We start from the raw sequence: 20180 nt of genomic DNA, 5'->3' as shown, positions 1-20180 counted from the left end.
TGAGTGATCTTTATGATAAAAAATTTGTAATTACGAGTGATATTATTGCAGTTGACATTTCTTCGCTGGGTGTCGCGTTTTTTTCTGCGCGATCGCGCGCGCGCAGTTTCCCAAGTGGGAGGAGAGGAAGATCATATATGAAGTGACTTTCGAAATGTTTATATTTCTCTCACATCTGACCATCAATGTATGGTTATGCGAAAGAGAGAGGGTTACAAACAATTCTGCGAGCAATAATTTTTATATTTTAATTTTACCTGCGCATGAGAGAAGAAATATTCCATAATGCTACAGAGTTGCAGATAAAAATTGTGACAAAGTGAATAAAAAGGAATGTACAGAGCAATAAATTTGTTGTTGCTGCACTTTTTTGCCAAGTTATTACATTATAGCGTCAGGAGTGGAAGTGAGATGGTGGAGAAAAAAAATACATGCGATTAATAATGAAAAGGCAAACTGCATTCTTTTTGGGTTAATCATTAAAAAATATTAAAATTTCACGCTCTTTTGCAAGAATGTCATTATCTGTATTGGGAAGAGCGCATCGGGGAATGCTTGATGAGTTATGAAATGATTATGTGAAGCGTGTGTGTATTTCTTGGCTTTCCTCTGATCCTGTCTGCGCAACAATGGCGCGGCGATCATTAATTATTGGGCAATTTTCAAAGGGAAAGAACCTTTGGTATTGTTCGATTTCATGCCACACACGAATGTCGCTGATCATGGGGTTTTCTCATTGTGTCTCATAGTGTCATTATAATCATCCCAATGGGCTTTATTGTGCCATGATCGCCCCACAGGTTCAACCTCGGTCATGAGGCCATTTTCTGTGCATCTCCGAGCAGTTTGGGGTCCAGAGACGAGAGTCTGCTGGTGATTATTGAATTTCGATCGCAGCGCAAGCCTTAGAGAACAATAAAATCAATACTAGGCGACTTAGTGGATTAGTTTTAACTTTTTCCAACATCAATTCTACATTCAGAACTCAAAATCCGACCAAAAATTCCGTTGAGGAAGAAAAACCGCATTGTCACATTATTTGACTGATTTCAATTGAGTTTTACGGGTGCGGAAACAATGGTTTGTCATACATACAATTCTTCTGATAATCCGTCAATAGTTTTTGATGTCTTCCCACTGTTTATAACACACATATTACTTCTTATAAAAGCACGTGCCGCGTTGAACTCCAATAGCGACTGTTCAGTTTGACTCGACCAGATGTCGATAATGCAGAACCGTGTTCGAAAAAGCACAAAACTTTTTCGTCGAATGTAGAAAAGGCGCAAAATTCAAACTCAATAAGACTGTTTTTCTTGCCAACTTATAACGATTTGTAAGAAATTGTAACTTTTAGACTTTATTTGCAAAAGGTACCTTTCCTTTTGGTGTTTCACTACAAATTTCTGAATTACACAATGTTGTCATGTTTTCTATTTTATTATAACATACTTGCTCCCTTAGAGAATGGAGCAATGCTGTAAGTCAGAAGATAATAAGTGCCTCTGGCTGTTCTGTCCACATTTTCTCCCATGTAGACTTTCTTGTCCACGTCACGAAGCTTCGGACAGCTGGTCTCATCCTTCGTGATGACCTCAAGATCGCACTGAACGGCCGGGAAGCCTTTCGGGTGGATGATGGACTCTCCGAAGTAAGCGGTGGCTCTTATGTGGCTACAGTGCGTGAAGGACATATAGTCCAGCGGAAGACAGCCGGGCTGCGGAGGAAGTCCGTTGTTGGGGTAAAAGGAAGCGTGGCCAGTGGGCGTTATTTGGCCCAGAGTGGTGGCAGAAGTGTGCACGGTGTCGACGAAGAGCGCTGAAGAGGGCGACAGCCAGTCCTTGTCGCCGCTCATGAAGAGCGGATGAGCAGGATCGAGGCCAGTGACTCTGCCCAGGCGACCGCTGAAGCTCCGGCCGACGTTTCCGGCGATGTGCGCGCCCAGACTGTGGCCGATGACGTGGTACTGCTCCAGAGGAATGTCAGGGTAGCGTGACATGATCTGCGTCCTCATCATCTGACCAATGTGCGAACCCACTTTGGCCACTCTGTATCGCACTGTTGGGTAGAAACCAAACGACACTTCTGACCAGTCCACGCAGAACACATTGTGAGCCCCAATCGAGAGATAGGCTGTCACGAATATGCATCAAGTTATAAATTTATCAACAATCAAAGAGAATAAAGCGACTAACAAGGCAATTAAAAAATTATGAGAACATCTGATTATTCTGATCTGATACACCTGTATGTAAAGATTAAACAAATATTATTACTATTCTAATTAATCTGCATTCCAATGACTGTTTCAAGGTAAGGATGCAATGGTAGCAAACTAATGTGTTATTAATTGACAACTGAACACACACGGTGGCTTATCAATCTTTGGACCCTCTCGACGATGTTTAGCTATATTGTGAAATGATCATTTTAGTCACTGTAATTTCTCCTTTCATTAAGATTTTCACCATTTCTCACGGGAGAGATTGAGAAATGCTTGTATCCGGCGATATATCCGTGAATAATCACCCTCACAGGTTCACTTTCGTTGAAATAGGGCAATTCAGCAGAGCCATTATCCATAAGAAGTTCCGATGAAAGCTCAGGAGCGAAATAGAACATCTTTATCGTTGAGAAATTCACATCTTCAGCCACTGATAATCCAGAAAAGACGAACGAAAACAGTAACAGAATCACAAAACCACTGTTCATTTTGGAAATATGAAAATATGCCGATTTTTTTTCAAGATTCTAGAATGAAAGCAATTTGGCAAAGCTCCGAAAGCTCAACTAGCGTCTAAGTGTGTGGAAAATCTGTGCAGTACTGATAGAATTGCGAATTGAGCTACAACATATGACTCCACTTATCTTTTATTCATAATTTAGTCTCTTCTAGCTGCATTACGCGATCGAGAGAGAGAAAAAAAAATGATAAAATGATCAACCTCCAAGTTCAAGTTCAGCACACTTTTTTCTCTCTATTTATATGGGTGAAAGATATTGTAGTGAAAAGTGCACAAATTGCATCAAGGGAATCATTCTCTTTGTCTATTTGGAGGCGATAATCTGCTCTTAATCGATGGATTAATAACCCATATGCGGAAATATCTACACGAAGAGATGTTTTCCCTTTCCGTACGGCGCAGCATTGTTGGTTTCCAGATAGAAAACGCCAGTGACACTGAAAATGAACCATTTGTTGTGGGTCAAAGTTCAGGGAAAATCAGAAAGAATCCTAATAAAGAAAGCTCACTTTCTCGGCACAGCTTCACCCATGAAGATCATTGGCCTCTGCTCATTGCTCAGGAGGTTGTTCTTTGGCCGACACTTCCTGATGGAGTTGAAGAGCTCAGAAATCTGGCATTCCACCGAAAGGAACTGTTCAGGCAGAAGAATGGATTCTGCATAGAGAAGAGGAGCTCTCAAGTGACTACAAGTGGCTGAAAGTGAGAATGTTCTTCAATTAACAATGGCTCAATGAAGAGAAGCATTCGGAGGAATTCATTACAGAAGGTCAGGATGTCCAGAAGATAGCATCCTGGCTGAGGAGGAAATCCTCGATTTGGATAGAAATCCACATGACCACGCTGATTCTTCTCCCCAAGAATGCCCACATCTGTGTGAATTGCGTCCACAAATTGGGCATCATTGCGCGTGCAGGCGTCCGTGGAGTTCCTACGAAAGAGTGGTCCTGCAGGATCAAGAGCTGATATCCTGCCTATAGTGCCATTGAAGTGTTTCCCGATGTTTCCAGCAATGTGAGCTCCCAAACTGTGTCCCAGGATGTGAATATTTCCCGGCAAAACATTCATTTTCCTTGAATTCAGTAAAAATTGATTGGCACCGATTCACAAGTCTGAATTACTTGCGCCACTTACTCAACAAAATTTTGTAGCAATTCTCCGACTCTCTTGCCCACAATATCCACCATATATCTGGACACATCGTAACTCTGTCGAGCGCCTTCCTCCCAATTCACTGTGACGATGTTGCAGCAGGAGAGCGCGCGATAGGCGTTCTTCACCGGATCAATCGTTATGTGGTTCTTGTTGCCCATCCATCCGTGAATGACCACTTTCAGCGGAAGACTGCTGTTGAAGCCAATCGGCAGGGGATCTTCCGGATGGATTCTCGTCTCATTTCTCATGAAACTTTGAGGAGAAACAGGTTTAATTGTAGTACAGAATTTGTGATCGCGCAAATTCAATCGCTTCTTCACGGTAAATTCAATGGTATTAAACACATATAAAACAGCTGTGAAGAGCGTTAAATTGACTCACGGACTGTAGAAGTAGATGCTAACGCTCTCCAGAAACTGCTCCTGCAGCTTTCGGATGGTTTCCTTGCGATACTTTGGCTCATCCGCTTGTGACACAATAATCAGAGAACAGATAATCACGTACTTCACGGCACGAGCCATTCCGTCACCGCAGTCTTAGATAAACACGATCTAGTCGATTGCGCGGTGGAAGACAAAGTGTTGATCACCGCGACCCAGAGGCAAGCTCAGAGACGACAGTGAAGGGAGAACAAGTGCAGTTCGAGTGCATGAACTTCCAAGTTCGACTGACATTGACAATGGCACAGTTTTAATGGACTTTCAGCAGTGCACGCGCCAGAGAAGAATAAATCTCGAGAGAGAGAGAGAGACAAACACACACAAATTGTCGCAATGAAATCAATTTGGCGATAATACTCTCAACAAGGTGAAGTGATTTATCTCACTGATACAAAAGCATTTCATGCGTGCCGAGAAGAGAAGCGCTTCTTTGACAGTGGCAGTAACACAGGACAGCAGATCTTCAGCGCCGTTTTATTCCACCGGTCGGATCATCATTCGCACCTTCCGCAGAGAGTAGTTGGCACCCTTGAAGTCATTCCAGTAGATTCCCTGGTAGCGCAGCTCGTCAGGCACTTCGCCGCCCAAATAGCGTCCGTTGAGGTTGCTGAAAGGGAGAAAAAGAGCGCAAAACGCGTCAGAGAAGGGAATCCTTGGGGAAGTTCAGCTGAACGGAAACAATCAAAGTCAAGAAAGGGTGAACTTGAGAGGAAGTTAAGCCTTCTCTCACCACAATCACATCAAATTAAACTTCATATTCAGCAATTCCCGCAGAGAACGAAAGTGTTAAGCAGAATCTTTAGCGTGCGATTCGCTCGTCGATGAAAATCTCAACTAGAGCAAGTCGAGCAACTTTAGCTAAAAGACACAGTTGCATGAATTTACTTGTAATTTATCTATTAAACGTCGACGAAAAACGTTGACCATGAAAATCTGTTATAGTAAGGAATACTTTACGGTTTTTAATACGATTTAACATAGTATTATTGTGCATTTATTTCCATTTGTGACTAAATTGCAAGAAAAATTGAGTGGCATTGCAAACGAGCACGATCTTTACAGAGTGCTGGAAGTATTGAATGCTTGAATTCGAAAGAATATTTGAGATAGAATTGAAATATTTGCATTTATTCGATTGAATCCAAAATTTGTGCATTCTATTGGAAAATAGTTTATTTAAGTAATTATGCATGGGACTCCCTGTACTGTGTTCATCAACTTGTTGCTTTTCAATAAATTCCGCGGTAACAATGAATAAATGAGCATGAAAATTAATGATTCCAATCCACTCGTCACGTGAGAGAGAGTATTTACGGCCGCGGGGGAAATTCACGTGAAGCGCAGCGTCAGATAGTGGAAACGCTTTGGCGGGAAAGGCGCAGGGCTGCTCAAAGCTCCTGAGAAGCGGTGCGCGTCTCGACTCACCTCGTATCACAGGCGTTGTACCACCAGCCGCCGGTGTGCGCCTGGGCGCAGTTTCCCTCCACCCACGAGTCGTTGTCCATGTCCAGGGCCGAGAACTTCTGGCCGGCGTGATAGGAGAGCGAGTCACCGGCGTCGCCCGTGTACTTGCCAAGCAGCATCAGCGCAAAGTGCTCCTTCTCGCCGCCAATCGCGAAGGCGTCGTACTGGGCGACTCGACGCTCACCCTCGAAATCTTCCAGGTGGATTAGCAGCTCGTGGACTCGAGTGGCCGTCAACTGGTGCAATTTATCAAGCCCAATCCAGAACTCTCCGTCGAGATTGCCAAAGCCATGCCGATACTCTTGCCATGTGCGGTAGAAATTAACTCCGCCGTCATCTCTGTGCTGAATCACCTGGAATGAGAGCATTATTCAGTTCACTCTCTGGATTTCCTCAATCATCGCCCATCAATTACGTGTTTGTGTGTGTGATTCCGCGATTGAATTTGCGAGAGTGGGAAAATGGGAAGTGTAATAGAATTTCACAAATTGACAATCATGCATTGCTTCAAAATCATCAATCAGAATTAATTAATCCCTGGAATCTCCATTTCACTGCAATTAAATCAATTATGCACAGAGCTTACTGTCCATCCTTCGAGGCAGTTGACGTAGAAGGGATTTCTGTTGAAACCGCTCGGCTCCACTCTGATGATGCCCGATTTCCTCTGCGCCTCCCGGCAACTCGACGGCAGGACAGAGAGTTCGCAGGAAGCCTCAGCAGCACTACGAGCGCTTCCTGGCTGCATCACAGCGTACACTGGATGGCTCTTGAGACCGAGCAGAGCACTGTTAAGAAATGCCTTTGTGGGCAAGTTCCTCTGCGCCAGCGACACTTCTCTGACAGAGGAAATAAGCCAATGAGTCTTCAGTCTCTCTCGGAAATTAAGCGGGAAGTCTTACTTGAGATGGGACTGCAAGTGAGTAATGTTCAGCCCGCTGGAGATGAGCTCCTTCTCCACGCGCGCCACAGCTTGGCGCGTGGATGTGAGCAAGGTGGCGAGCGAGTTGAGCTTATCCGAGAACTCGCCGGAAGTCACCGGTCCGCCATCTCTCACCTGATACAAATTACCCTTCACGGCGTCCCATTCACCCTTCAGCTCCTCAATGGAGCCTTCCGCCTTCGTCAGGATCCAATCGACGTTCTGATAGCGACGCGACAATTCCCGCACCTCAGCGCGAATGGCGTCATAGCGATCCTGATTCGACACCTCGACTCGCGTTATTCTGCAATCACATTGCACTCGCTTAAGCTCTCTTTAAACTTTCATGGTTATTTTTCAATTTGCTTAAACCTTTATGATGTTCATGGCAAATGGAAGCATGAATTTGAATTAATTTCACCATGTTACAAATGCTATAGCTGAGCATAAAATCCATTCAACTATAGTGCTTTGACATAATCCTTTAATTATTATTATTATTATCCATTGTTGCGAATTAGTGTGGCATTTGCACACTGAAGCAGTTGCAATTTACTCACAACAGGATCTTAAAATTCCTTGAAATGCAAGTTAAATATAGCATTAAACATTGTGCTAAGATAAGAATATTCCCTCTAGCAATGATGCTTAAGGAAATTCAATATATTCAAATTTCCAATAGGAAATGAAAGAGTTGATAAAAAGTGTGAAGATTAATTAGGTTCACTGTAAACTTGAAACCTTGCTGAAAACACTTTTACTACGCTTCTTATGTGCTTTGGTATTGACTGTGAAATAGTAGTCAAGAACAATGACATAAGAGCAATTATCTGCTCCTCTCTGTAATTAATATTGAGAACTGCTTGTATTCCCAGTGAAATACCGTGCATTTTCCAAGCTCAATACACACTGAAATATTTTCCCGCCGACAGCACTTCATACAGTTGGATTTTCTCTGTGTAGAGATCAATTCCGTGAATGGGAATCAATCAATGGAAGTGCCTCAATGAAGCGCACATCATCAGAGTAATACTATGAATGAACCTCCTTCGCGCATCATAAATGCCAACACGCCAGAGCGAAGGGAAATGCTAATTGAATCGAAGCATCTGACAATAATGATGCGGATGATGTAATCATTGAAATTGATACGGATGCTCATCGTAGTCATTGATTTTCACGAGCAGAAAAGGATCAAGAGGAGAATTAGGTGAAAAACACACAATGAAGCGCCTTTTTTCGCCACGGAACATCTCGCCTCTTCATGTGCCACTGACCTTAACACACAGCAAGAGATCTCTGAACGTGAAAAGGTTATATTGATGTAAGAAATTTCCTTGGTGAATGTAAACAAATCCAGCGAATTGCCAAGTGCTGAAAACATGTGAGAATTTTGATGCTGAGCGCGCTGGATGGTGAAAAGCATTTAAGTGAATTCAATTTGGCTGCCTTTTTAACGAAATTAATTGGGAAATATGTTTGAGATTCGCTTCTCTATCTTCTCTCCAAAATTGCCTCGTGATAAATCAAATTAGGAGACATAAAAGTCATTACTCTCTCGCGCGCCCCCGACCATTTTCTCTCCACATTTGTGTTATTTTTAGCATAGGCAATATTTCAAAAAGACCACTGTGAAAAAAACGCAGCTCTTCTGGTGCTCACGCGAAGAATTTTCGCCTCCTCTGGAATTCGCCCAGAGTAATTAAGGACGTCGTGTTGAATGGGAAAGCCTGAAGAGGAAATTCTGCAGCTTATGCCGCAAAAGAGCGCACAATGTGTTTTCTCTCTGTCTGAGTGACTCTTTATCGCAAAATTATGCCACATTTCTTTGGGATTGGAAGCATAATTTTTCCAAAGAATAACCTCTCATGGGAAATCGATGGTAAAGCGGCTAAAGCTCTTCTTTTCATGCACACACAACAGTGATTGAGAGAGTGAATAAAAATGCCGATTGGCACCCAAACACTGCTTTCCAGGCTGGATATTTCGACTGTAAAATCAGCCAGAAGAAGAACAATAAAGCGCCGAAAATATTATTCCACTAAATTTGCAAAACAATTCAGGTCAGGAGCGAAAAATGACATCATATCTCACAAAATATAATGGTTAATTGAATGGAAATTGAGTGTAATTTATTTGCTAGCTGCCGTCAGTTTTTTCTCTCTCTCTCGCTCCCTCTGTCTAAATGTTTTGTATTCTTTATGGAAGAATTTTTGGCGAAGGCTAAGTGTATTCAATGTAAGAGCGAACTACAATATTATCTTACAAGTCACTTTGTCTATTAACATTTGTCAATTTAGAGAACAACTCGAAGCATTGACATGTGCTAAATCAATTACATTGTGACAAGATCACAAATTGCACTGCCATTTCGTACTAATTAATTCTCCTTTTCATGGAGATCAAAGGGTATTTTCATTAAATAAAAGCACATCAAATTTCGCATTCACTGTAAATTGCATAACGCACGCAAATTGGTGAATAATTGATTTCCCTTTTTTGCAGTGTTCAAACATCAAAATTAACCTTCTGCATTTAAATTTTATACTTTCTACTCATTGAAGAGTTTATTCAAACTATTATTATGGAATATTGCCATTGGATAACTTGTAATTGTCGTTTTGGCTTTTAAAATGGGATAATTTGATGAAATGGCCAATTTTTGCGCTTTGCGGATGGAAATGTTCTCACTCAGAGTTTGAGAGCTCCGAATGATGAAGTGTAGCGACTAAGGAGGAGATTTTACGATCGAACTTTTCATTAAAATTATTTTGCTACTAAAGATTTTACTTAATTCAACCTCTTCATTATTAATTCTACTGTTACTTGTCTCACAAAATATGCACACAAATTGGGAATTGCGTGTTATTTCCCCCTTGGCATCGACTTACTTGTACTCAAGTGCTTCCAAGCGCTTCAGAATCTGCTCGTCGACATCCATAATGCCAGCAATGCGATCGTAAAGTCTCGCCAGAATGGAGTCGCCAGAAGACGCGTAATCGTGCGTCGCATTCGAACTGCCGAAGCGCAGGGCGTTATCCCGAGGATTCGTCCTCGTCTGGCCTCTCTGACTGGCAACCGGACTTGCCAGTGCGATCAGGAGCAGCCCAAGGGCGCAGAAACTATTCACCGTCACAACTTTCATTTTGCATAATCACGCTGAGAACGCGCGCCGTCTTGAAGATCCGCGATCGACTGATAAGATCCACACGATTCAATTCGCGATCGCGGCAGCGTGCAATTTGTCCAACTGATCGGGAAAAGCTTGCTGAAGCGACTGAGAAAATCACTTCCATCTCTGCTCATCTTCCGCAATTGAGACGCAAACTTGTTGGTCTGTGTGTACGCAATTCACGAAAATAGACACACGAAACACACAATCACAAGTCCGATGGAGAAAACAAAGCGGGAAATTGTTGAGAATCCTACTTACTTATTGCTTTTCTTCTACAGATAAGCGCGAAGACGTGCCGATGAAAATCGTCGTTGAGAGAAGACAATCTATGCTCTTTGCGGCATAATTTGGCAAACAAGAAGCTCCTTGAGGTGCCGAAAATTTAAGATTCTCCGTGCGTACGAAAAGACAAGGTCAGCATCTCATGTAATCCAACTTAAACAATAATAAATCGATAGTCGAACTGTTTCGTGTCTTTGGTGCTCTTGGATGTTGCCAGGGAAAAAAATATGAACCAATAACAAACTCAATGATTAATGAAAGAAGTGTTTTATTTCGTTTCATATTTTGCACTGAAACCTTTACAGTCGTTCATTAAGCAAATGGCCATTTTATGACTTTCCAGTGTTTCGTCATGTAATTTCGTAATTGATGCCAGCATAGAAGCTTGTGCAGTTGAACAATTGTTTAATTACTTTCATGCTCATTGAGCTTTCAATCAATCTGCCTTGAACTCTCTGATCCTCAGAACTTTGTCATTAAACTTATTACTTACAATCCTTCCAATGCAGAAAAGGAAACTGACTTTCCCAGAGTTTTGTCACACGATTGTCCTGTGAAAACAATTATTTCCCTCTCTGTTGTGAAGATAACAGGGAGATAAGGCAACAACTAAGATAAGATGTGAAACATTTCACAGCAGAAGTTATGAATGTTTTGTGCTAAACTTCCCCGCTTTGCTGTATATCGAAGAATAACAGGAAAACCTTCGATTCCATATTGACATTACATCAACATATCTATATATTTTCCGATTTCCGAAAGTACTTTATATGAGAGCATCGTATATAATGCTCATAAGAGGATTTTATACTATCTAACCTTTCGCTCTCACCGCACTTGGCTGAACTCTCAATATTGAATTCCGAGACTATAACATAATAAGTACTTAGCTTATGTACACGAGGAGTAAATTTGATCTTGTGATTATAGAGTACATGAATTTGGAGGACGATTGGCTTTGATTATAAGCTCATTGCACACTTTATGTGTCTTCTGTGGTGAGTACTTAAACATTTTACATCACGTACAGCATTTTGCCACAGGATAAGCTCATAACGCACAGACGGAGACGTTTCGATATACGATTTTCGCCTTTATTTGAAGAAATTTTTCATCCTAACCAAATATTGATAGACACACGATTTTCCACCCCTCAACTTTGGGGCGCGAGGGGTGAAAGCATGGGGCTCAAATTAATAGGATATCTATGCTAAATCATGGTGCGTGTACATTGAAGTGTTTGCTCACACAACTGGAGCGCGAATGCGATCGCGTATCATGGTGAAATCAATAGGAAAAAAAAGGAGGAATCCTTTGAATTTCTTGCTCCCATTTTCAAATTCCCGCATGTCTGAGGAAAGTCAAAATCTAATTTTAAATTCTCACAGGCACACAAAACAGAATATATAATGACAACAGCAAATATTTGCTCTCGTATAAATTTGAATTCGTACAAACATTACATACATTTGTTGTGGCGCGTAGTGGTTTACCAGCGAATGAGGATGAGAGAGCAAATAGCCAAAGACCACACCTTTGGCTAAATATCTTAAATCAACTTTGCATCCCTTCGGAAGTTCACAAAGTCCAAAAAGAGACCCAATTTCTGCTTGTAATTGAATATTAGGGGTGTCCCTTGGATTGCGCTGTGACAATAGAGCATTTAGATTGCTAGGAAAAGTTTTCCTGCAGTGCAAATAGCGCATGAAAAGTCACACTGTTGATGTGAAGGGGCGTTTCGATTTAATATAGGCTTCAGCTGCGTTATTGCACTCGAAATTCAATTTGCCAGTTTAATTGCAAATTACTCTGTAAGGCTGCGAGTGCCTTTGAACAGCTCATGCTTCAACACTTCCTTTGCAGAAGTGCCATTATGTTTGTACCCTTAGCATGTTTGTAAGTGATTTAATTTTAGCACAGAAACCGCAAAAGGCTTTCTCTGTATGTGAAAGTGATTACCAACTTTTCCATATTCCATCTTCAAATCCAGATTTTACCACAAAACCTTCCATAGAATTTTGCGTGAAGATAAAGAAACATTTTCTGCTCTTTTTTAATTGCCTTTTCTGCAAAAGTCAAATCTCATTTCTCCATTGTCAGTGTGTTTATTTCATGATTGATGGACGGCGGGAGGGAAATTCAGCTTCTTCCGCTTCGATTGCTCAGAATGTGACCATCATTTGGACCCCCCCTTCCCCCCATAAATTGATACGCACAATATGTACATATGTAAGTAAATCGAAATCAATAATTCCGAGAATTCTCTGCCTATGGAAAAATTGTCGTGAACAGAAACTGAATTTCATTGACACAAGAATTTCGAGTCCACACACAATCGATAGGGTGTGGAAAATGCTTAAAGAGAGCTTTCAATGAGATATTTTCATGGCAGAATAAAATACATTTTTCACATCATAAGTTATTTGACCGGATATTTACACATCCAGCTTTCCAATCTTTACAGCATCATCTCGAGAAATTATTCGAAAATATTTACCCACTTGTCGTCAGACGAAAAGATGATTCTTGGCACAATTCCTCGAACTCCTTTCCTGATCGAAGAGCTTTCTACTGCAAATTTGCTGAGATTATTTGCTGGAAGATCAATTAAATAGAGAGTTTGTGACTGGAGGATAAATTGTTTCATTGCCATTATATTGATAATACAATTTGTCCATTGCAGAAAGAGAGAGAGAGAGAGCTTTCAGGCAGTTCTTTTTCCACTGAAAAAGCTCAACTGAAGACGAAGAACGAAATGTAAGACAATTTCCAGCGACAGTGTAGCAAGTAATGGGCACGCTATAAAATTTAAGAATTTCATCGACCATTTGTTCCTCGAGGCAATGAATCTTATGCCTTTGCCACATCCCCAACGAGCACAGATTGTTGGGCGGAGTTGTACATAAAAGAGATATCCACAATCACGCAACATGTTGAGGAATCTGGCACAGTGATTTTCACGAAATTTCCCAAATGACACACACAAACAGGCCCCAAAAGTCCGTGTTATTGTTTTCATTTCATTTGCGATTACAAATACATTTCGCACAGGTGGAAATTTCATCAGCTATTAGTGTGTTTTTTTTATTTGTGTGCGCACAGTTATTGTAGTGCGATAAAATACAGTTCGGGTGTAGCAAATAACGCATCTAAAGGCCTCTAGTGCTGCAACATCATTTTTCCACTGGACAAATTTCCGTTCCGTCACAGCAGAATTCAAGTGAAAACCCCAGAAAGCCATTATTCCGCCGCCACATTCAGTGCACTTTGAGATACATTGAACTGTGTGAATTTATGTGACATCTATAGAGTATCAATTTCCAACTATATGTAGCGTCTGGCGCACGTGATTCAGGTTAAAGCCACAGCCAAATCGATGTGACAGCACTAAATACGCACTTTCAGCCCATCCTTTAGCACTTCAATGTCAGAGAAATTCCCAGAAATTTATCAGAATTACGATTATGAACAGCGTGTTGTTCATTTAGTGTACAATTTATGTAAGCAATAAGTCACATGAATATTTATAAAGCAAAGCATGGAATAAACTTGGGAACAATTTAATGCCATGGTAATTAAATAATTTCCTTATACAAAGGATTTTTTTTTGTTGTAGCTTTAATAGTTTCACCCTTCTGAGCTATTCCAGGAATTTCACGAGCTTTTTGCAATGAAGAATGACACAGAAATATTTATCCTAAGTGAGAGGATAAAAGTTTTACTCAAACAGCAATAATCTCGAGAATTGTACATATTTCATGATTTTGCATCAAGTAATTAAGAATGCCTTTTATTTATTATTTCCATCTGCTTTGAAGTCAACTTCTGCATTTCACTCGTGCTTTCGCTCTACTGATTATGAGGAATTAAGGACCTTTCCTAATATATGAAAAAGCTTTCTCATGTTTGACTATGAATCTTTCTCTGTCACAAAGCCTTGGAATCACTTTATTCTAAATTTCGTACAATATCGCCATTTAGCCGTCCATTTGGCTGCGATATTAACTGAAACAGAAGTCTTAGAATCACTTGGATTTGTACCTCGACATGATCCGAATTGTGTAATCACTGATTGGCATATTGCAATTTGTGAAATGCTGAGAATTCATCGAATGTGCTGTTCAAACAGTCAAAGTTAATGCACGGTGGTTGAATTGATTGAAATTCAAACAACCGTAGCATCAATATAAATATAGATAGAAAGTTATATTGATTCAGGAATGGGAAATAGCCAAAAGCTGCAGTCAAAGCTCTTTAAGAGAAAACTTTAGCATCCCTCTTCACCCACTGATTAATTCAATGGCTGTGCTTACATAAATCTCCCTAACATTCTATCTCCATATTTGATTCAAAACGGACAATTTTTCATATGGCAAACATGTAATGCTGAGACAATATTTTCCAACTTAAGCTTTTGCGGGGCGAGTGAGGAAGAAAAAAAAAGTGATTTTGCAACTGTGTGCGTCTCCGCCATAAAACGATAATCGTGTAGCTGTGCAGGCGAGTGGCACAGGCGAGGTGCACCCTTGAGACAACACCAGCCCCCGAAGGCCTCGCAGGAAGCATGTGTTGTACACCTTTAAAACGTGAGGTGAATGCAGAGCCGCAGGCGGAATACATTCCGCCCACTCTGCAAAAGGGTATCCGCACATACACATTCTGCAGATGCCCGAGTCAATTGAATGTTTGAGAGGTTCGGCCATGATAAATATTTCACCTTTAATGGGAAGACATAGGAGGAAAATATATATGTAATTTCGAGACATTTAATTTATCGCCTCCTGCTGAATTCTCTTTCTGCACACTCATCGCCACTAACAAGAGGGCGAATTCGTTTCCACAGAGATTCACATAAACATGCCCGGTCGCAAGGAAGGCACGAGGCAATATTTAATTGGGGTAATTAAGATGAAGCTCCAGGCGCGATTGTCCCGAGGAATTACACATATCAATTGCTTCCTCATTATGTAACCCGATTAGAGAATAACAATGCGCAGCCAAACGATAGCAAATTGAGTATGTTTTCTATAGGAAATGACGCTAATATTCCAACAGTTGTTTAAAGGCTTTTATTGCACAAACTTCCACAATACCCCCATTGTGAGGGATTGTTTTCCACGGAAACTGCGCCGTTTTTCCACCCCAACAACTGCCAAAGAGTCGAGAGAATCTGCTAGAATTCTTCAGTGAAAAGCTCTTTTCTTCGTGAGCATCGTTTTTGCGTGCCCGCAAAAAATATTAACTGCGATCCTGAGAAAGTGACGGTTGTTTTCTGCGTGTAGGGGAAAATAAACGCGATTCTCTCCACTCTCTGCTGGTGAATGTAAATATTTATGGATTGTCAGGTGAGCTGTGAAGCACATGGCACAGATTGCATTCTCAGCCGCAAACCTTGAATTCACAGATTTTGTGTTTTACCGCAAATTTGCCGAAAAAGCACAGATAAACACTGAACAGTGACTTCTTCGACTTCTTCACTGTCGTACAAAACGACCTCGTAAAGCTCGATATTATGTCTTATTTCAACCTTCTCAAGCTGCACGAACATTCGCCAAAAATGGAATTCGACTGCATTCACAATTCACTAGAATCTCAACATACACACACACACAAAGTGAGCGACTTATCACGCACTTTAGCGTCACGTTATCCTCGCATTCTTGTCACAATTCATCATCAATAAATGGAGAACATCATTTATATTCAGTGTTTGCCTAGAATAGCCCTCAAAGAAGATACACACAATTTACATAAGCTAGTAAATTGAAGATTGAAGATGATTTTATTCCTCAAATTTACACCCACTTGTTTTTCCTCTTCTCACCTCATAATTTTTTCCAAAATTCATGTACCATCGAGAAAACCTTTCATCGTCTTTTCTCCTCGCTTCTCACTTGTTTTCCACTCCATCCACCCACCCACCGATTCTAGCGCGCGCTCCGGATTGCTGGGGTGAGCATGTGAAAAAGATGGGAATAGGTGAGCAAATTAATGGAATTCCGAAGACATCTTACCCCCCATTTATTAATGCCACTCTTCCCGCTCTTCCCTGCAGGAAATTAAAGTTCCAGCAGAAATGTTTAGAAATCCATCTCTCAAGCCCATCGCACTCACTTTTTGTGGCTGAGCGCACACAAAAACCGCCCCAAGGAGAGGTGAAAATAGAACATCTGAGGGAAAATCCCGTCATGTTTGCCTCTTCCACCTTATTTCTGTCCTCAACTGCGCTCAACTTCCGCCACGCAGAAGAGGCAAATGGAGTGGATTTGCAGTGTGTCTCCCAGAGAAAATCCGGCAAAGCCCAGCACAGACTAAACCTCCTTAATTGAAAGCTACCGACGCACGTGTTGTCTTTAAGAAATACTTTATTTCATTACACATTGTCTCTCTCTCTATATATACTACACTACTTAGATTCCTATTCACGCAGTTCAGAGCAATAAAAAAAATTCATAACTTAGGAATACCGAAAGACATAAAATTGAAATAAAAACTCACCTCCTGACATCATTAGCACACAGGCAAAACCATCCACTAAGAGAGTGTAGCAGTAATTAAAAAAGTTTATCATTCATCGTCGTGCAAGTCTGAGAATCTCCGAAATGGAATTAGACACTTTTGCGGGTGTTTGAGATTAAGGCATCGCCGCTTGCGCCTCCGCCTCCGCACCGTGCGCCTCTTGGGTGCCCTTTCCCACTTCTAGAGTGTCGTTATAATATCCACTGTGTCCTTTGATGCGCCCCCACCGCCGCCGCCACTGCCGCCGCCCGACGACGACCCTGATGAGCTATTCTTCAGCGTGAGCTCCATCGCATTCAGCGCCGATGAGACATGATAGAGATTTTCCATTAAAATCGTATACGTATCACTGAGTTCATTTTCCGCTCGTGAAATTATGTAGACGTCTACACCGTTCGCATTGCCCAAAAGAGAGGGAAAGAATACACAATATGTTAATCGGATTTTGGGGAGCTTAAAGCCGCACATTCACACGAATATTTATAAATATATAAACTCAACTATACAGATATGGAGTGAAACTTTCAGTTATAAAATGTATGATGTGAGCATAAACCCACTTTTGATTACGCATAAAGGCATGTAATCACGATAATAATAAGGTTGAATGCCTCTTAATGCTCTTCAACGTTAGAATTTATGTTGGTAGCATTCCTGATCTGAAGGAAAAAACACACCAGAAAATGTCGATTTAAGCCTCCAAAGGACGTAAAATTAATCTAAAATACACTCTCATATCTGCAAAGGTAAATTTACACAGCTTAAAATGAGAAAATTCCCTTCATAACTGATGGAGATACTTCACATTCATTTAACCAGACGTATGAATGTCGATAAGAAGCAAGATTGCCCAAAAGAGAAGTTCAATCTAGCAATTTATCATAGCCGATGAAAAGCAATGAATCTCAATAAATCCACTCACCTTGGCGATCTCTGGTCAGTCTCTGCGAGTAGATATTCATCAGGAGGGAAACATCGTCGGGCGCTGAGCAACTCTCGTGATGGCACAGCTTCAGCGATACTTCGCCGCCCGGAGACGTTGGCGGCGCATTTGCCGTGAGTTGCCGATGTTGGCGCACATGAGCCAGAGCCGCTGACCACCGTTGACTCTCAATCAACTCCACGGCGACATTCTCGAACTCAGCATTCGTCATTGGGACACTTGGTGACGGTGTGGGTGTATTTTCACCCTCAGTAGACGTTGATGTATCCAGAGAATCCATTTCCGTGTCGTCCATGCAGCGCAAAAGTGTTCCACGAATGATTGCCAGGGTCTTTGAGAAGTCGTGCATCTGAAAGATTGCACATTTCGCTTTGCTATTCAACTATGAAATTGACAGAGGATATTTTCAACATTTCACCTTCTCATTCTGTCGCAAATTCTGCACAATACTGACGAGAATCTTGTTATTCGATTCAATTAGCAGAAGTAGTTGAAACATGAGCTTATACAGGCCACGTCCCAGATCAATGAGTATCTCCGCCGTGCCCGGATCAAATGACAATCCAGCCGCTCCGGGACTTTCCACTTGCAGATCAATATCACCAAAGAGAGCTAATTTGCATGATGTCTTCACTGAGTCCAGGCACTGCAACAGTCAAATTAGCGCATGCAACAGAGAACACAATCTCAGCGGCTCAATTGAACTCACCTCAAGCACATGATCCTTGCGGTCGAAGAACGTCTCGAGGTGCTCCTGAACTTCCAGAACACCAAATCGGAGGGTTTCAAACAGTCTTGGCGTCGTCACAATGCCTTGATGATGCCACACTCGCGGCGGCTGTCCCTTGGACACCAGCAGATCCATCATCACTGAGATCCTGCTGCCCATCTGCTGGCCAATGCCCGTGAAGAATCTCAGGGATTCCTTCGAGATGCTGATGGTCTTGTTGGTGAGCTCTCTCAGCAGCAAATACAGCTGGTGCAGGAGTTCAGGAGCGTGTCCTGACGGCTGATTGACCAGCAACGCTTGCATCTGCTGGCGCCACGCCTCCTCGCCATCATCGCGAATCGGCGCCCGGAAGGAAATCAAGCCCGGCAAGTGTGGTGAAGCGTTGCAGGGCGTAATATCGCCCAAATCTCCAGCACTTGACCCACTCGTGTCACTCCTGGACACAGAATCGCGCCGCTGTCGCTGCTCTCGCAGGCTTAAGGACGTCGGTGGACCACTCAGGAAGGGCTTGGTGAACAGCGGACGCTGATCCTCATCCAGCGGAGACTCCGACTCGACTTCCTCGTCCGAGGAATCGTCAGCCGGATGGCGCTTTCTTCGCGGCAGAGGCGTCTTCTCGCTCAGACTCTCTTCCACGACGGAATGTGGCTTGGAACTAGTCAGAGGCTCACTGTCGCCCTCAGACAGAGGCCTTCGACGGACACCCCAGTTGAAATTGTCCGTCGACTCACCCTCGATGCTCTCACTCTCGTACTCCAGGAAGTCGAAGTCTTTGAACACCCCGAAGTCCGGTTGACCATCGTCCCGACGAGAACCACCGCTCAAATCCTGCTGTGGACCAGAAGTCTCGTCCGTGCTCGATGCAGCCGAGGATTGGCGCTCCATCAAGTCCGAGGACTGACTGAAGATGACCTAAAGAAGCACAAAATCGGTAATACACACTGAAAAATCCCTCTGGAAATACAATTCTCGGAAATATTCCATTGACACAGCGACAAGGCATGTGAAAGAATAGTCAAAAGCTCTCTTTGAACTTCAATAGCGGAAGTGAATGTGAGCCAGAGTGTAATTTCACTTATCCCAACACACTATTATCAATGACACTGTACATTTCAGAAGTCCTGCAACATGCAATAGCAATTTGGGAGTTGTGCAAGTGAGGAAAATTATAAGTGGATTCACAATAACAGAATTATTTCGCTTTCCATGAAATATAATCTCTAGCATTGCTAAGAGAGTTTTGCAGCACCGTGCAATTTAATTACATTACAGAATGTGAAGCGTTATAAACGTATTAAAAGTATACCCAGAATTGTACAGTTGCATTAAAATAAAAATATATGGGGCAAAATATGTTCAGGAAGGATTATTTTTCGGTGTGAAATTTATACGTGTAGTTTCATTGTTAATTTTAGCGCCACGCACACAATTTCATATATCAATATTGATTTAAGATTCCAACAACTAAATTTCTGTGATAAAAATTTTATGTTTACTGCACACATGGTATATTTAATTGAGAATCTGTGCAGTTTAGCAATTATATGTGATTACTCTTTATATCTGTCTTCGCATAAAAGGACGCAGATTTCTTCACGTCTGATCTTGATGGGTGTGAAATCCTCTAATTGCTACAGACTCTAGTATACGCGTCATTTTGTGTGCTAATTTATACCCTTTTCCATTAAAAAGTGCTTCTTTAGTGTACATACAATATGGTGTAGATGTGAAATGTGCTGGATTTTACTTCATCACAAGGGGTAAAAATTACCTTTGAAAAGAGAGAACTTATGATATCGTCCTTGA

The 20180-nt window shown here is 41.8% G+C and overlaps 4 protein-coding genes across 4 annotated transcripts in view; all 4 read right to left on the bottom strand.

Annotated features, from left to right (window-relative positions):
- Positions 1-1384: 1384 nt before the first annotated feature.
- LOC132256694 (pancreatic triacylglycerol lipase-like) lies at positions 1385-2751 on the bottom strand. Its single transcript, XM_059753190.1, has 2 exons — positions 2469-2751; positions 1385-2133 (listed from the first exon to the last, which is right to left on the bottom strand). Exons 1-2 carry the CDS (start codon positions 2710-2712, stop codon positions 1442-1444), a joined length of 936 nt encoding a protein of 311 aa, XP_059609173.1. The 5' UTR covers positions 2713-2751; the 3' UTR covers positions 1385-1441.
- Positions 2752-3067: 316 nt separating this feature from the next.
- Positions 3068-4635, bottom strand: LOC132256693 (pancreatic triacylglycerol lipase). The gene is made up of 5 exons (XM_059753189.1): positions 4281-4635; positions 3879-4151; positions 3509-3816; positions 3254-3440; positions 3068-3181 (listed from the first exon to the last, which is right to left on the bottom strand). Exons 1-5 carry the CDS (start codon positions 4418-4420, stop codon positions 3109-3111), a joined length of 981 nt encoding a protein of 326 aa, XP_059609172.1. The 5' UTR covers positions 4421-4635; the 3' UTR covers positions 3068-3108.
- Positions 4636-4670: 35 nt separating this feature from the next.
- Positions 4671-9970, bottom strand: LOC132256692 (microfibril-associated glycoprotein 4). The gene is made up of 5 exons (XM_059753187.1): positions 9617-9970; positions 6706-7029; positions 6390-6642; positions 5765-6156; positions 4671-4946 (listed from the first exon to the last, which is right to left on the bottom strand). Exons 1-5 carry the CDS (start codon positions 9868-9870, stop codon positions 4814-4816), a joined length of 1356 nt encoding a protein of 451 aa, XP_059609170.1. The 5' UTR covers positions 9871-9970; the 3' UTR covers positions 4671-4813.
- A 6559-nt stretch (positions 9971-16529) lies between these two features.
- The window catches only part of LOC132256767 (protein furry), a 40859-nt gene continuing 37208 nt past the window's right edge, over positions 16530-20180 (bottom strand). Inside the window, exons 30-33 of the mRNA XM_059753314.1 lie at positions 18354-19286; positions 18063-18290; positions 17624-17993; positions 16530-17087 (exon numbers count right to left, since the gene is read on the bottom strand). Coding sequence (XP_059609297.1) covers positions 16882-17087; positions 17624-17993; positions 18063-18290; positions 18354-19286 — 1737 coding nt within the window. The 3' untranslated portion in view covers positions 16530-16881. The remainder of the gene's footprint in view (positions 17088-17623; positions 17994-18062; positions 18291-18353; positions 19287-20180) is intronic.

This window comes from Phlebotomus argentipes, unplaced genomic scaffold, assembly GCF_947086385.1.
Source record: "Phlebotomus argentipes unplaced genomic scaffold, Phlebotomus argentipes genome assembly contig_17, whole genome shotgun sequence".
NCBI classification, from domain to species: domain Eukaryota; kingdom Metazoa; phylum Arthropoda; class Insecta; order Diptera; family Psychodidae; genus Phlebotomus; species Phlebotomus argentipes.
This window is presented reverse-complemented; position numbering and strand designations above follow the sequence as displayed.